Source organism: Oryx dammah, unplaced genomic scaffold (assembly GCF_014754425.2).
Source record: "Oryx dammah isolate SB20612 unplaced genomic scaffold, SCBI_Odam_1.1 HiC_scaffold_24, whole genome shotgun sequence".
Classification (NCBI taxonomy): domain Eukaryota; kingdom Metazoa; phylum Chordata; class Mammalia; order Artiodactyla; family Bovidae; genus Oryx; species Oryx dammah.
In genome coordinates, this window is record NW_024070208.1 from 27819608 (window position 1) to 27836814 (window position 17207).

Below are 17207 nucleotides of genomic sequence, written 5' to 3' on the forward strand. Positions count from 1 at the left end.
TGTTTTCCTTCTGCTGCCGTTTTCTCCTCCCTCTCTCTTTTCTTTGAACTCTCAGTGAGTGCCGCTTCTCCGGGCTTCGTCAACTCGGAGGCAGGCCAGGCCAGGCCGGGCAGGGCAGTGCTCGCGTGGGCCTCCCGCACTGCGCCGCGATCAGATCTGCGGGACCTGCCTCTCCCGGGGCTCGCGGCCGGGCGCGTCCCGTCCCGTCTCCTGCCTCCCTCCGATTGGGTCTGCGAGGTCACGTGAGAGCCGAGGGCTGGAATTCTGAGTTGTAGCTCCTGGCACTCCTTTTTTTCTTTTCTTTCTTTTTTTTTTAATCGCTTGGTCTGTAGCGCTCTGCTGGGCTGGGTGCCTCGCTCAGTGACTGAGGCTGGAGGCAGACGGAAACCGCCACAAGGGCAGACTGAGGGGGCAGAAGAAAGTCTGCCGGGATGTTGAGTCAGGGACCCCGGACCCCAGCTTCAGGTTGCTACTATCTAAATGCCATGACACCTGAGGGCCAGGAGATGTATTTGCGATTTGATCAGACTACGAGACGCTCTCCTTACAGGATGAGCCGGATTCTAGCACGCCATCAGCTAGTGACTAAAATTCAACAAGGTGAGTCGCTGGTAGCGGAAGGCTGTTGCTAATTCTGATTTCTGTGGGCTCTCTTTCATGCTAACCCCATTTTTAAAAATGACTGTTTTCACTTTACAAGATATGGATTTCTATGCCACGGCGCGCATACCTTTCGGAAATAACTTCCAGGCTGCCGTTTTAAGCAAACAGTGACAGCACTTAGCTGCCACATAACTCAACGGTAAAGTCCACAGAAAACTTCAGGATGGGACAGTGAACCATCAATTTCCAAAACTTAATGTGTGTCTACAGACTAACTGAGACAGGTTTCCTCAGTACGGATTTTAGGAGCTTTTCAGCAGGTTCCTCACACTCTGTCCCACTTAAAACTTGGACACTTGTTTATTTAATTAGGAGAGGGGGAAGAACTAACTTCCACCCTGCCAAGATTCTTTAGAACACTGTTAGTGAAGGGAGAAATTTAAAATTCTATTCTTAAGGCCCTTGGGCTGACAACCAAAATCACATTCTCTGCCTATTTGTACGTTTATGTCAGCAGTTGCCACTGATTTGTTGATATTGTTCTTCTGGTAAAAGATAAAAGTGTCTGCTAACCTCAAAACAAATCTTGTGACAGAAGCACCAGCTTTGCAAGGCAGACAGGAGAGGATACTGATTACAAGCTGCTAGGTGTCCCTTTTTATTCTCAAGGGGGGAAAAAAAATCACAAAAACTCTTCATGCTCCAGAAATAGTTTAAAAAATGTGCTGTTTATCTTAGGATAGGTTTGTGTAGAGTAGAAAGATGAGCATTCCTAAGAAACTTCAGTTGCCCATTTAAAAGACATACACACATACCTATACATATACAATATGTTTATGAAGTTTATAACCAGCCCCTTGCAGACTAACTAAATAGCTAAATTATTATATTGGTGATACATAAATTGACCAGGATTTTCTAGAGCTGTTATAAAAATACAACTTCCACTTAAATGAGTTTAAGATTATATTGAATTTTAGAGGGGAAGCTGGGGTTCGTAATCATGAAAATCTTATTGTAATGTTTCCAAAAGGAACAATATGTATTCTAGTGAGCAGCATTTGATGAGATTGTTTCCTTGGAAATTAGGATTTGTTTTTAAAGGTTCAGGAACTGGTTATGTGTGAAGGATACTGGTCCTACATACCGGTCTGATTTCAGGAAGGATATTATGTCATTCCATAAACTCTGTGTGCAGGTCTTGGTTGAATAGAAACAAAAGTAATCATTTCCCTGTGGCTTGATTTAAAAATACACTAGGCTTAGAATAAAAGCCAGCTCCATTTTAGTTTTAGAGATTTCTAACAATAGTGCTTTACCAGACATCATCATCATTATGGACATAGGGGCTCAATAAATGTTTGGTGACAGTTTGATGGCTTATATAGTCTGTGCTCTGTAAATGTTCTTCAGCATGCTCATAAAGTGTATTATGTTAGAAACATTGCATACAAATAATTTGAAATATCTTTGTAAATCTCCTTAAGTTATAGTGATTTATTTCATTAAAAATTATTGATGTTCTTTCTGGAATGAAGATTATTTTTCCAGTAAGGACTTGAGACATTATGAACACATGTATGATCATTGAAAGTGTATTCTGTGTCAGTGTTTCATTTTGTCTAATTAGAAAATTTGAGCATTCTTACTTTTTTTTTTATATTGGGCAGTGGAATATTTGAAGCTAATGAATGCCTAAAAGTTAAATGACAGGGTCATAGGTAAAGCATGAAAGAATTCCAACAGTCCAATGATTAGGAGCTTGTTATTTGTTAATAATGAGTTAAGTGGTGAGTTACTAATACAATGTGCAATTTTATCATAAGACTTTGAGAAAGCAGAAGCAAAACGATTTTACTGGGTTTACTGTATGAATACATTGGTTTACTGTAATAGTAGAGAATATTGACTGAACATTTATAATGTATCATGTTCTGCTCTGAGGGTTTTATATTATGTATTTCAATTCATTTTATCCTCAAAAAGTAAATCCTTGTAGGTGAGTACTATTATTATACCCATTTTAAAGGTGAGAAAACAGAAGTACATAGAGTTTAATTAATTTCTCCAAAGTTACATAGTAAGAACTGGTATTTGAACGTATCTGTAGAGACCATGCTCAATCATACTCTAAACCATTTTTTAGTTTTTATAGTGAGGGTTAAACTACTGAACCTGTGGTTGATTTCTGAACTGTATATTTCAATCTTTTCTACTCAGGATATAGCACTGAACCATATTATAGAATCACCATGAGACTTCCAGTCAGGTCCTATTTCTCCGGTGGAACAAAGCGCTATGTGTTTTACCTTCCTTGAGCAGTTAGTACCCAATAGTACATGATGTCTGGTTATTTTACTAATGGCCTACAGTCATTCAGTTAAAGCTTATCAAGTGCATATTAAATTAATAGCATCATTAGTTTTTGTAGCTCACTTATTGGTATCTTGAAATGACAGCCACTTCACTAAAATGGTTTTCATTACTCTGCTATAGATATTTTAAGAAAGATTGGGCATTGTATTAATACAGTTTGGGGGCATGAAGACATAGTCTTTCATGGCTGTTGGGAACAGTGCAAACAGGAGTAAGTTGCTCCTCTCTGACCTCATTACAATGAGATAATCATTGAATGGCATGGACATGATTCAACAGTAGATCCACTCATGGGAGGGAAAAACAAAGAAGGGAAATAAAGGAATCTTTGATGATGCATAGGATCAGAATGAGTTGCTAAAACCCAGGATGAATCTAAACTTGCTCATCTTAGGGTATGCTCCAAAATATACATGCACCATTTCTGTAGCTGTCTCTTTAGTTCTGGAGTCTTAAATCCAATTAAAAAGAGAAGCAATGTTTAAAATAGAATGTTGTTTTGCAGAGTAAAGACTTATCACATAAGTCATATTGCTCATAGTCCTTACCCCACAATCTTGCTGAATCAATGGGGAAATTGTTACAGGGAGAGAGGATGGAAATAATAATGGTCCTTATTTCCCTCACAGGCAGGCACTTGGAGTGGACAAGAGGGAGGATGCGAAGGAGGTGGGGGAAGAGCATGTTAGGCCATGGAAGGGGAGAGTGGGGATTTTATGTCATTAGATGGCTATAATTTATCGGCTACATGTGCACCATGCTTAAGTCTGTACACATACACCTTACTAGGAAAATTCAAATTGAGGCAGATATATAAGTGTGATTACTTGCTTTGTGAAAGAATTCATCATGCTATTAAATGTAAAAAATATGTTAATGCCTTAAATAGCATGAAATGGACCTGATTGCAATGAAGTCCACTGAACTCTGGAAAAAAGAGGAGACAGGGATGCAGGCTCTGTCTAGACACTCTCTCATTCTTTTACTGTGGCAAGTTTCAGACTTTCACTGGGCCTTCATTTCTTGACAAGGAAATGAGATGGTCAGACTGTGATTCTGGTTCTCAGGATCTTTCTGTGGTTGAGTCAGTGACTCCTTGAACTAGACTGCATAAAGCTGGGAAATTTAAATCCAGAGTGACAAAAGCCAAAAGGGAAACAGAGCAGCAATCTAATATGGAAGAAATCAATGACTTCTAATTTTTCTACATCTTGTCAAGGAAATAGTGAAATGGAAATCAGATTTTAATTCTACTTCTGATGCTAATTAATTGTGTGATCTGGGGAAAGTAACAACTTCTCTGGGCCATTCTTTTCTTCTTCCATAAAAGAGTTTGAATTAAATAAACGTGAAGTTCCCATCATCTCTAAAATTCTAGGATTCTGTGATCACAGGTTATTCCTTAAGAGAAAGATGATGCTTATTTACATTTTCCTTATTGTATCATTCAACATCTACCCAGGCATGCTTCTTTGTTACCTGTTTAACGCTCTCATTATCAATTTACTACGAACATTAGGATGTCCAGTCTTGTGGACTATTTAAATGTCAGTATAAGCTGTAACTGTAAAGGTTAGTTATAATTATAAAGAAACTTGTAAAACCTTTCTTTCTCAGGAGTCCTGGACTGTACCAAAGAGTTATTGTAATGCCTGGCTTCTTACAAGGATTGTAGGGATCACAGAGTTGTATACCCCCATGCTCACAAGAAAAAAAAAAAAACAAACACCTCTTTCCTTGACAGAAAATGTAGAATGTAGAAATTTCACTAATAGGAGAATTAGTGAAAATTGGACTTGCACTTTCATTGACTTTTTATCTGAGACTATTTTTAGAGATAGCCCCTGAACTCAACTAGAGTAGAATAAACTGCCATTTTTATGTTCACAGGGAATGGAACTGGGCATTAATGATGTATTTGCTCTCATGCCTCCATCAAGTCAAATGATATGCTTGGGATTTGCCCATCAAATGATATCTTGGGGATTTGCCCAACCTAAGTGGTAGCATTGCTGATCCCTGGTGTAAGAGACCTCCACCAACTGAGCAGCATCAGCCAAAATTAAATAATTCTCTGGCTTTTTTTTTTTTTTTTTTTGGAATTGCCCTTTCTCTGTGCTGAGCATTCTCTTAGTCAACTACTTTCAGAAATAGAGGATGAATACACCCACAGAAAGACAGATGGAACACTGAAAACAGGGTGAGAATGTGTCAGTCATGCGAGAGTGCTGGTCAAAAGTTCTTTAAAAAAAAATACTGTCAGAAATTCACATTTCATGAAATCAGAGCCTCTTTCTATTCTGTGCTGGTCGACTGAAAGGCCTGTACAGAAAGGACACTATTCAACCAGCATTTACAGGAAAATGTGTTAAGTGAATTAAGTCAATTAACTTTGAATAACATTTTAAAAATCATCACATAGTAAAACTGTGAGTAGTCAAGAAATAGGTACTAGAAGGAAATTATCAAAGAGCAATATGCTTATAGACATATAAAACTTGAGAGTTTAACTTTAACCAAATTGTGACTTTCATGGCTGTGCTCCACTGAGCTTATTAGTTCTGAACTTATAAACACTCTTCCCAGATGCAGATTTTGTAACATTAGTTGAAGTGAACAGAAATTCATTGATTCTTTTTTTTTCCTCATTTCTCCCCCTTCCCATCCCATAATCAGTGCTTTCAGTTCAGGTCAGTTCAGTCGCTCAGTTGTGTCCGACTCTTTGCGAGCCCATGAATTGCAGCATGCCAGGCCTCACTGTTCATCACCAACTCCCGGAGTTCACTCAGACTCACGTCCATCGAGTCAGTGATGCCATCCAGCCTTCTCATCCTCTGTCGTCCCCTTCTCCTCCTGCCCCCAATCCCTCCCAGCATCAGAGTCTTTTCCAATGAGTCAACTGTTCACATGAGGTGGCCAAAGTATTGGAGTTTCAGCTTTAGCATCATTCTTTCCAAAGAAATCCCAGGGCTGATCTCCTTCAGAATGGACTGGTTGGATCTCCTTGCAGTCCAAGGGACTCTCAAGAGTCTTCAGCAGCACAGTTCAAAAGCATCAATTCTTAGGCGCTCAGCCTTCTTCACAGTCCAACTCTCATATCCATACGTGACCACAGGAAAAACCATAGCCTTGACTAGACAGACCTTAGTCAGCAAAGTAATGTCTCTGCTTTTGAATATGCTATCTAGGTTGGTCATAACTTTTCTTCCAAGGAGTAAGCGTCTTTTAATTTCATGGCTGCAGTCACCATCTGCAGTGATTTTGGAGTCCCAAAAAATAAAGCCTGACATTGTTTCCACTGTTTCCCCATCTATTTCCCATGAAGTGATGGGACCAGATGCCATGATCTTTGTTTTCTGAATGTTGAGCTTTAAGCCAACTTTTTCACTCTCCATTTTCACTTTCATCAAGAGGCTTTTTAGTTCCTCTTCACTTTCTGCCATAAGGGTGCTTTAATTCTTAGTAAATTTGGAACACTGGTTAACTCTTATAAAACAAGGTTCCCCGTTTCCCCAGCAAGCTAACCATGGCCAATTAGAAGCACAAGTTAGGGGGAAAAAAAGGAAGAAAATCACCAGTAGTGGTCTGAGCAATTGATGGCCCAGACTTACTTAGATAGAAAACAAGTGGGTTTTAGTAAACTTCCTATATAAAGGAAAATGTATGCTTGCTCAGTTGTGCCTGACTCTGCGACCCCATGGACTGTAGCCAACCAGGCTTCTCAGTCCATTGGATTCTCCAGGCAAGAATACTGGATTGGGTTGCCATTTCTTCCTCCAGGAAATCTTACCAACTCAGGGACTGAACCATTGGCAGGCAGGATTCTTTACCGCTGAGCCCACATAGAGGAAAATACATTGGTGGAAATCTAGTGGAACAGATGATCATGTGCTCTGTCCCTGCGTCTCATTAGCTGTGAGAATGAGGTGCTGAGACTAGGGAAGAAGACACAAGAAGATAATCATGCATTGCTCACCAGATCTTTGAATGAAATGAGGATCATGTGAAAATCATCTTTTGTCTCCTCAGGGGCAATCTGAATATGATTTTGGTGTGGGTAAAGACATTGTATATTAATTTGCCTTCTACCTCATTTTCTTAAAGGATTTGAGGTAGTTCAGAGAAGGTGCAACTCAGTTTTTAAAAAGATAAATCTGGTGAAAAGGAAAAATGTAGGTTGATTCAGTTCAGTTCAATCGCTCAGTCGTGTCCTATTCTTTGCAACTCCATGGACTGCAGCACTGTCCATCACCAACTCCAGGAGCTTGCTCAAGCTCATGTCCATTGATTCGCTGATGCCATCCAACCATCTCATCCTCTGTCATCCCCTTCTGCCTTCAGTCATTCCCAGCATCAGGATCTTTTTCAGTGAGTCAGTTCTTCACATCAGGTGGCCAAAGTATTGCAGTTTCAGCTTCAGCATCACTCCTTCCAATGAATATTCAGGACTGATTTCTTTTTAGGATTGACTGGATGGATCTCCTCGCTGTCCAAGGGACTCTCAAGAGTCTTCTCCAATACCACAGTTCAAAAGCATCAGTTCCTCAGCACTCAGCTTTCTTTATGGTCCAACTCTCACATCCATACATGACTACTGGAAAAACCATAACTTTGACTAGGTGGACCTTTGTTGTCAAAATAATGTCTCTGCTTTTTAATATGCTATCTATGTTGGTCATAGCTTTTCTTCCAAGGAGTAAGCTTCTATTAATTTCATGGCTGCAGTCACCATCTACAGTGATTTTGGAGCCCAAGAAAATTAAGTTTGTCACTGTTTTCATTGTTTCCCCATCTATTTGCCATGAAGTGATGGGACCAGATGCCATAATTTTCGTTTTTTGAATGTTGAGTTTTAAGTAGGTCAATTAATAAGATAAAAAGAGATAGATAGAGATATTATATAAAAATTTATAATGTAAGGCCCTGAACAATTATTAAAAGCATGCTGCAGGTTTAGCTTGAGCCTTCCTAATCTAAGAAAAGAGGAAAACATGATCAGGGAAGATTTTCCATGTCCGTATGGTAAAAACATAGCAGCACAGCTTTCCCTGGGACTTGATATATAGGAGCAGTTTCTCATAAAAAAAATCCCATTGTGCTTTTTAACATTCTTACAATGGATTCAATAGCAAACCCCTTATAGCATCCTACAGTGAAAGTAGGGGCATAACAATAAATTTTAATTCAGTAAAACTATTTGAGGATGGAGTGGGCGGCTCACAACAGGGAGGTTCAGTATGTAATCCTCTGATTCCCTGGTTTGACCTAGAAATAGCATGGAAACTGGAGACAATTTCACTGTGTCTGAGAACTCTAGTTACATGGATGGATGGATGGATGGATACTTAGATGGATAGTCAGGAGGAAGACGTTTTTGCGGTTAAGTAATTTTGAGAAAAACTACATCCCCTTTCCTTTCTTGGAAATTCATATTTATGAAAGGCTCAGAGAAACCCTGCAGAAAGTAATTTAACCTTGTCTAAACTCACATATTTCATCATTAAACCATTTTTTACTGGATACCAGGAAGCGACACATGTGAAACCCACGTTCCCCAAGGAGCACATTTTGGAAAGTCTGGTTTAGGAAAGTGCAGGGCCAGGTGGTTCATTCAGATCATTTTCTTTGAACATATTTCTTGCATGAATTAATACTTTGAGATTATATCTTACAGAGTAACATTGCAAGTATTCTGTTTTCAAATAAGACCAACTCCATATACTTTAAAAATCAGCTGGGTAAATGCAAGATATCTTTCATGAAAGTAAAAAGGAAGATCCTAACCTGATTAGGTGGCCTCTGCACATTTGCCCAGCAGAAAATTGAAGGGGTAGGTATATGGGCGGAGTTAATCATTATAATAATAGTACAAATAATCTTCAAGTAACCCTACAAAATACATTCTACTGGGCTAGGAGAAAGAAATGATTGCTTTTTAGCTCTGGATCTGTCTAACCTACAATAAAGCCAAAGTTCTAGTTGAGTTCCGAAAGGGTCTGGCATTATAGCAGCTGATTCAGAATATTCCATTACTGCTGGGAAGTGGAGTCACTGCCCCACAGGAAAGAAACAGGAAACTCTTTAGGGGTCGCAAATTCTCCCTGGTGGCTCAGAGTCAATTTCTAACCCAGGGTCCAGTTGTATCCTTGGTTACATAATGTCCCTCTCAGAACGACAGAATAAAGTGACCTGATACTAGGTCATTTTTAATAGTAAAATCTGTTTGGTCCAGTTGTATAAGCAACTTACCAAGTTTTCCGTGAAGACTACAGATATTCTTAAGGTTTTTTTTTTTTCCTCCTGCTGGCAAGAGATAACGAATTAACATCTGCATTATGACTGATGCTTTTTGAGAGAAATCCACAGAATATCAAGAGGCTGCAACAGAAGGCATGAAGAATTAGTCCATATCGTGTCACCCAAGTCCCTATGCCGTAAAGTCATACAGGGTCATGGCAATCACTGTAGAATGGTGCAGTGTAGGGCAGGGTAGACACAGATTACTGTGAAAATGGATACACTATTATTTGAAAAGACATGAATTCTCTTTTTTTGGGAGAAGCTTAGGGTCAAAAGGAATTTAAATGGAATGGTTAGAAAATGACTTAAAAATAGAGAACATGCTGATGCTGTTAGAAAAAAGAAATCAATAGAAATACATCTAAAATGTCTTGCTAGGCTCTCAAGTGACTTCCCTCACAAACCATAGGAATCCTAACAATTGTAGAGGTCTGACAGAGGCGGAGCTGACTAAAATACCAGTGTTTTGCATTGCCACGTCTCTAACATTCTGATAAAACACATAGAGGAGAGAGTGGAGGTTGTAAAGGAACTGGCAGTCACCAAATAACTAATCTACATGTCAATATCTTGAGCTGAAGAAGGCATTCTCTCCCTGCATTCCTACTCTCCTCTTCCTGGTAATTTCAAAAATCATGCATATGGATGCCAAGAACCTTTGATTAGTATTCCATCTCTATAAGTGAACAGTAGCATTTCATACACATTTGTATTCACCAGAGGGCACACTGGAAAGAAAAACACAGTAGTCATAAAATCATTTTCCTCTGAAAGTTTTACTATCCCCAAATTATCTATAATATTTAAAATCACTATAAGAAATAAGAAAGACTCACAATTCCAATGACAATCACATTCCAACCATTCTTATCTAAAGACTAGGGCTCAATATAAGAAAATATAGTAAGCAAAAATCCACGTATATTTGGCCCTTCAATGTACTGTATGAGCAAATGAATAAATTATGTCCTGTATACCAAGTTTGCTAAGGCAGGCATATCTACTGCCCCATTTTTTGTGTCCTCAGAAAGTGTCCACTACAAAATCTGAAACAAAACGTGTATGTGTTGAGGGGGGCGGAGGGGTGGTTGTTATTATTTTGTTTTTTATCTTAAGCCATAATGAAAATCATTGTCATTCCCAGTTGCGGTTTCCTGGGCACAGCAGTTACTCTCTCAGTTGCCCTGAACTGACCTGAAGTGGTGGGTTTAGGCCGAGTTTCAACTCATAAAGATAAATGGCAAAGTCTGTTGATCCCCACCTTCCGACAATAAAAGAGGCAGGAAATGTTCCTGGCTCTGGGAACGACTTGGTGGTAAGCTGCGACGAGGAGAGAGAGCAGCAGTGCTGGGGAAAGGGGGCTGTGCTTCTGCTAGACTGGAGTGAAGGCCAGGGAGGCCATCAGGGTGGGAGTGGGGAGGGCTGGGAGCAAGGTTCTAGACCAGCCTCACTGGCCAGTCTGTAGATGGTTATATCTACATAGCGGATGGCTTTATCTGTAATATGTGAGTTCCCCTGTCATCATGTGTTTTTTTTAACTATTAACTCTGTGCTTGCTAAGTTGCTTCAGTCTTGTCCGATTCTTTGCGACCCTATGGACTGTAGCCTGCCAGGCTCCTCTGTCCATAGGATTCTCCAGGCAAGAATACTGGAGTGGATTGCCATGCCCTTCTGCCAGGGGATCTTCCTGACTCAGGGACTGAACCTATGTCTCTTATGTCTCCTGCACTGGCAGGTGGGTTCTTTACCACTTGCGAGTTAACTGAGATTTTTCTTAATTTTGTAGAAACTTTTCATTTACAGTGGTCTTTGCACAGAGGAATTCATAGAAAAGAAATGCTGTAAAATGTAAATAAACTTTCTAATGACCAGTTGGCAATTTGAAAATTAAGCACTCTGTTTCTCAAACTAATTCAAACAAGTTATTTAAGAGGCCTTCATTGCCCATTTCATCTAAGGCTTTCATTCCTTTTCATTGAGGGCTGTTCTTCATAATTGTTGGATTCCTCCATGATGAAAAACTGCATATAAATGTGATCATTTGTTGAAATTTGTCCTTAAGAGTTGAATGGACTAAGTCAACATGGATTCTTTTGCTTCATTTGTTTATGGATTATATGTAGTCTTAGGTCCTCCTCCATTTTGGTAAACTAAAATATTAATAACTAAACAAGATTAGTTATTAATAATAGTTATTAATAATAACTAAACAACATTAACTAAAATGTTAATCTTGAACTTTGTAGAAGCCTTGTTTTGTAAGATTAAATATTTGATGTCTACGTATGGCATCCTGGAAACCCTGCAGAGCTATTATAATTGTGATGTGTTCACTGGTAGAATGCATGAGTTTGTGGAGCAGTCCCATGTGCACTGTCTTTTTGAGTAAGTGTGTAAGGTAGTCCTAATCATCTCAAATTAGGAAGCTGTGTTCCCTGGAATCTTTCAGAGACCTGACAAGTGCATATGCAACTTTCCTACTTTGAAATGTTTCCAGTCTCCTTTTCCCAAGTTGTTCCTTTGGAAGCAGATTAATTTTCACTTGGTGTTGCTGTACGGCAAAGCACATTTCCTTGAGTGGACTCTATCGATAAATATAGACTCACTTGATCTAATGAGGAAACTTGGCAGTGAGCAATATGGTTGTAAAACATTAACTAACTGGTAGGGTAGAGATGGTTTCAGAGTCCAACTTTTTCCTTTCCCCCTTCCACGTAGAGTAAAGTTACTTCCTCACCCCCAGCTCTACAATTAATACTGTTTCTTGTGGAGCCATTCTATTTCTGTTTTACACGAGGTTTCTCCTCTCTTGTCTCTGTGTCCCATCGTTGGTTACTTGAGTGGAACTGGCTGTGGACACTGCAGCTTCTATTCTGTTTTGTTCCATAAGGCAGGAATGACATGGAATGGAGACAGGTTCTTTTCAGCTCATTAACTGTCAGTCACGCTGCCTTCTGACTGTTGGAGTCTACACAGCTGTGTCCCGAGGTACGGGCGAGCCATGCCTCCTGGGCTGAGCAGAACTTTTCCACTGGGTCACCCAAGTGAAAAGAAAAGCGTAAGTCGGAGTTTGTCATGGAGAGGCAACATAGTTTACTAATGTTTCTATGCATTTAGATCAAATATTCGGGTCTGGGATTGATGGCTTGACTTTTTATAAATTTTATGGCTCAAATTTTAGTTCTTGAAATGTTTACAAAAATTTAAAAACACTAACAGTATACTTATACCTACATTTATTGAGGGTTCCCTATTAGGTACCCGGGACTGTTTTCAGCACATATGTTACTATTTCATTTAATTTTCATGAAGACACGAGAGTTAAATTTACTAGGAAGGCCTAACATTCAAGGCCTTACACTTACAGGCCTTCATTTTTCAGGTGAGTAAACAAAGACTCAGAGAGTTAGGTAACTTTCCCAGAGTTTCCCAGCAAGTAGGTGGCAGAGCTGGGCTTTTAACTCAAGTCTATGTGATTCTGAAGCCCACGTCATTCACTACGGAAAACCCCAGCACCCTTACAATTATGTAAACGAGTCTGCCTGGATCTAAGCAGCATGTTTTGTTTTTATCATCACTTTGGACCTTGTCTGTTCCCTGCACCCCCACCCCCACCCCCAGCCTTGGGCTCAAGCAGCCCCTAAGGCTGTTGGAGAACTTTACCTCCAAAACCAGCAGCAGTTTCTCGTCATCATCCTGCATACTAACTGCCCTCCCGCCACCCTGTTGAGGGCTGGCTGCTCTTCATCATGGACGCTTTGTCCAAAGTAAACGTTGGGGCAGCAGCATTTGGCCTTTGGCAAGGAATCTAGCAAGATTAGGTAGGAGCAAGCATAACAGAGGGAAAGAACAGATTCCTCAACCCCCAACCTCCTTTCCCTACTTCCGATCCTGCAAAATGCCGCCCTTCTTCCTAGAAAGTGCTGAGGGTAGATGTTGTAGGCCCGCAGGTTTCCCCAGGGTTCTTAGGGCCCCGGAGCTCAGTGGCTCATGTGATCTTCACCGTGGGCCTTTGCAGGTGGGAATACAGGTGGGAAATAGGTCAGACCTGTGGTATTCTCTGGACTCTAGACCTCTAACTCACCAGTTCTATACTGGAAGGAAAGCCTATGTTAAACCAGGGTTTCCATTTCCAAACAGAAGCCCTGGATGGAGATTTTTTTTTTCCCTCCAAATTTTGTAGTTTTGACCTCAGTCATGGCTGAGGCCCACAGACCAGAATAGTCGCAGTTGTGCTTTGCACTTGTAGCTGGAGAACAGTAGCCAGTCAGAAGAAAATATCAATGTTCTGCCAACTTCTGCTGTTTGTGAAATTTTGCCAGAAGCAAAAACAGGATCAAAAATAATAAACAGACCTCCTCCCTTGTTGCATGACTGCTATTTACATAAAGAGATTGATGAACTGACTGTGCTTGTGTGAGTGCTCAGGGAAGGGAGTTTCTAAGGAGAAAAGGTTAATTCTTTGGTAGTTGATTGCATGTGATTTGAGGTTTTCTCAGATAATTGATTTTTAAAGAAATAACCCATAGTATAGATCACCCTGCTTCTTCAATACAAGCAGTCTATATCATGGGTAAAACAACCAGACACACGAATTATGTGCAACTGTAAAACTTTACAGTGAAAATGAATCTTGAGAGCAAAGGACCACCATGAGTCTTAAGTAGAATAGAGATGTTTCCAGTGAAAAGAGAAACCTGGGCTGTAAGGCAAGCTTGGGGAACTGGAAGGCAGGAGGCTGGGTTCTAGGACAACTTTGTCGTGACCTGATGACCACAGATACTTTTATTTAATCTGTCAGTGCCTCAGTTTCATCTATCAAATGGGAATAATATACTAGCTCCTGCTATTCAGTGATATTATCGAGAGAAAAAAATCAGTGTGAAATCAGTTCAAACAGAAGTTGTCATCCTCAGTTCTGGCATGGCTAAGTGATGTCAGGGCACCTGTTAGGGATCTCTGGACCTGAATACGGGCCCAAACATAAGAGCAGTACAAAGCAAGCCCCAAACCTTTAGTCCTCAGCTAGACACAAAACATCACCACACTTGCTTCTTTTCCTTGAATAATAATTTATATCCCCCTCCAGGATATGAAAATAATGTGCCACTCGGTGGTCTTGTTTTGTTTTTAGTTGTTTTCCAAATAGGCAAGGTATACTAATTCTTAAATTTATTTTATATTTTCTTTTTATATATTTGATGTGCTGTGAGGGAATCTATATCATTAATTAGGATCATTTTAAACTCCACTTTCTCTTATTTTTCTGCCTTTCTGAGATGTCAAGAATATTATGTCATATTTTTTACTCAGCTAATTCACTCTTACAGAATAATTTCCCATTGCCATGAGCAGAATAAAACCTTCTGAAGTGAAAGATACAGTGTGACAGACTCGGGGACTTTGACAAGTCAATGTGTCATAGATCATATGCTTTCCATGTTAAGAATCTCCAGTATAAACTGGGCTTCCTGCCAAGGCTAATGGGCAATATGGATGGTCCTCTTAGGCAGGATAGCCTGGTGTGGCTGTTGAGCTGGAGGCCTGAAAGATCTTAACCATGGTCCCAGCAGACTGCCTGAGTCTGAGAGGCCTGAAGGAACCTGATGTCATGTGCCCAGATTATCTGATGAAGGAAGGATGTGCCCAGTGCTTTCCTGGGACCTTGCCCAGCACAGCCTGGCCTGCGTAGCCTTGGGAAAGAAAGGTGAAAGCAGGCACATTTTTACCAACATTTAAGATGCTGGGGGATTGTCCCATAGTTTTGATACCAGGTTTTTGTTTGTTTTGTTTTCAGTGTTTGAGTGTGCTGATGATGTTAGATTCCAAGAAGAAGGGCAATTACTAAGCTGAGACCACTGTGAAAATCTTTTTGTTGAATACTCTGTATGTGTAGTTTTTACTTGGAAAGGCTGAATGTCTTGAGTACAGTAGCATTTGAGGGGTACCTTTATGAATTAAGAGGAAGGAGCATGTTTGATGGAGAATAAACCAAGCCTGTGAAGGCTTCCTAAAACCTTTTCTCCAGCAAAACTGACCTATTTGGACTGAAGAGTTGGGGCTTGCTTTGTATGGCTCCTATGTTTGGGCCTGTTCTTATTGATTTGCATCTTGCCTATGAGGGTGAGACTAGCATCTCTCCACCACCACCCAGATTCATGATGCTCTTAAGTTTCTCTGTGGCCTTTATCTTAGCAGAACACATTTCTTGATTCTATCTGGCTCTGCTCAAAGATTAGCCATTTAAATAAATTGTCGTGTCTTGTGATTGATACAAATAACTTGACATGGGACTTAGGAAGTCTTCAGAGCCTTAATTTATCAGAGAAGGATTCTCTCAGACATCTTTCCTTTGGCTCTGGGAGGCTGTGTAGTTTGCAGGTGCAATGTGCAGTGAACGAAAACCTGGGCTTTGGTGTTTCCTGGACCTGGGTTCAAATCCTAGTTCCAGCATGGATTGGCTCTGTGATCTTGAGCAAGTTCTATGACCTTTATATGCCTGTTTCTTCATTTCAAATGGGAATAAAAATAATAGCATCCATGGCCTGGAGTTGTTATGCAATGAAATGTAAAGTGCTTATCACAGAGGCAAGTGCAAAGTGCACTTACTTAGGACTCAATGTACATTCGTTTGTCTGAAAAGGAAACAGAATGGAAACAGAAAGTGGTCCATTCCACTGTGGATTAATTCCTTGTGAACAACTCATCCAAGAATATGGAACTCTCCCTTCTGGTGAAAAGCACATTGTTGCCCTTCTCAGTTCTCAAAAAGTCAGGATACATAATTTACAGAGAGCTTACCCCTGTGCTAACACTGCAACACTAGCATTTGTGCTCCCCCTGGGAGGACTGGGTTGGTGGAGAATTTCTCGTGAAATCATCTTTGGTAACACTGCAATAACTAACACAAATATTTAAGAGAGGCTACATTTTGGGAATGAGTATCACTTCCTCTCCATCAGTTACACTAATAAGGACTCTAACTTAGTCAGTATTTCAACAAATAACTGTTCAAAGTCAATTGCACAATCTTTGCTGATATTGAGTGTGATGGAAAATTGTCAATATATAAAGCATGATCACTGCCCTCGAGGAGATTACAATTAAGTGAGTTAAGACATAAACTATCGTTAACACCAACAGTTCAAAAGAATGACTGACAGGTTATCAAAACATAGGCATTTATATTGAGTGCATTGTCAGCAGGGCTGTAATATAAGGAAAAAAGGTTATTGGGCCTGAGCTATGGAAAGAGACTGTGTTTCCACTGGGCAAAAATCAGAGGAACTCATTCTAAGTAGGGCAGCAGAATGAACTGAAAAGTAAGATTTAAGTAATTAAAAATGTAGTCCATCCTACTGTATAGTTGGGGAAGGAGAGGGTGGGACAAATTGGGAAAGTGGCATTGAAACATATACACTGCTTATGTAAAACAGTCAGTGGGAATTTGCTGGATAACACAGGGGGCTCAAACCTGGTGCTCTGTGACAACCTAGAGGGGTGGGACACAGTGGGAGGTAGGGGGAGGCTCAAGGCGGGGGGGACATAGGTATACCTGTGGCTGATTCATGTTGATGTATGGCAGAAACGAACACAATATTGTAAAGCAATTATCCTCCAATTAAAAATAAATTTAGAGGAAAAAAAAAGCTGACGATTAGCTACTACCAGAAAAAGAATGTAGTCTGTCCTACTGTACAGCACCAGGAACTATATTCAATATCTTATAATAAACCATAATGTAAAAGAATATGAAAAATATATCTAACTGAGTCACTTTGCTATACACCATAAGCTAACACAGCATTGTAAATCAACTATACCTTTAATAAAAAAAATGTATTCTAAATCTGGTGAAATGAATGGTTGTAGGAAAGGAGATGATAAGGTTGGAAAAGAACTCTGAGGCCAGACTTCAGTGAATTTGA

At 40.0% G+C, this 17207-nt stretch overlaps 1 protein-coding gene across 5 annotated transcripts in view; it reads left to right on the forward strand.

The window, feature by feature from the left end:
• Positions 1-17207, forward strand: part of STARD13 (StAR related lipid transfer domain containing 13) — a 403121-nt gene that overhangs the window by 232831 nt on the left and 153083 nt on the right. Inside the window, exon 1 of one of the 5 annotated variants that reach the window (XM_040267092.1) lies at positions 256-600. The exons of 3 other annotated variants lie outside the window; for them this stretch is intronic. In XM_040267092.1, the coding sequence (XP_040123026.1) occupies positions 432-600 (169 nt within the window). In that variant the 5' untranslated portion in view covers positions 256-431. Of the gene's footprint in view, positions 1-255; positions 601-17207 lie in introns of those variants that run through there. One more of the 5 variants, XM_040267095.1, reaches the window with a different exon arrangement.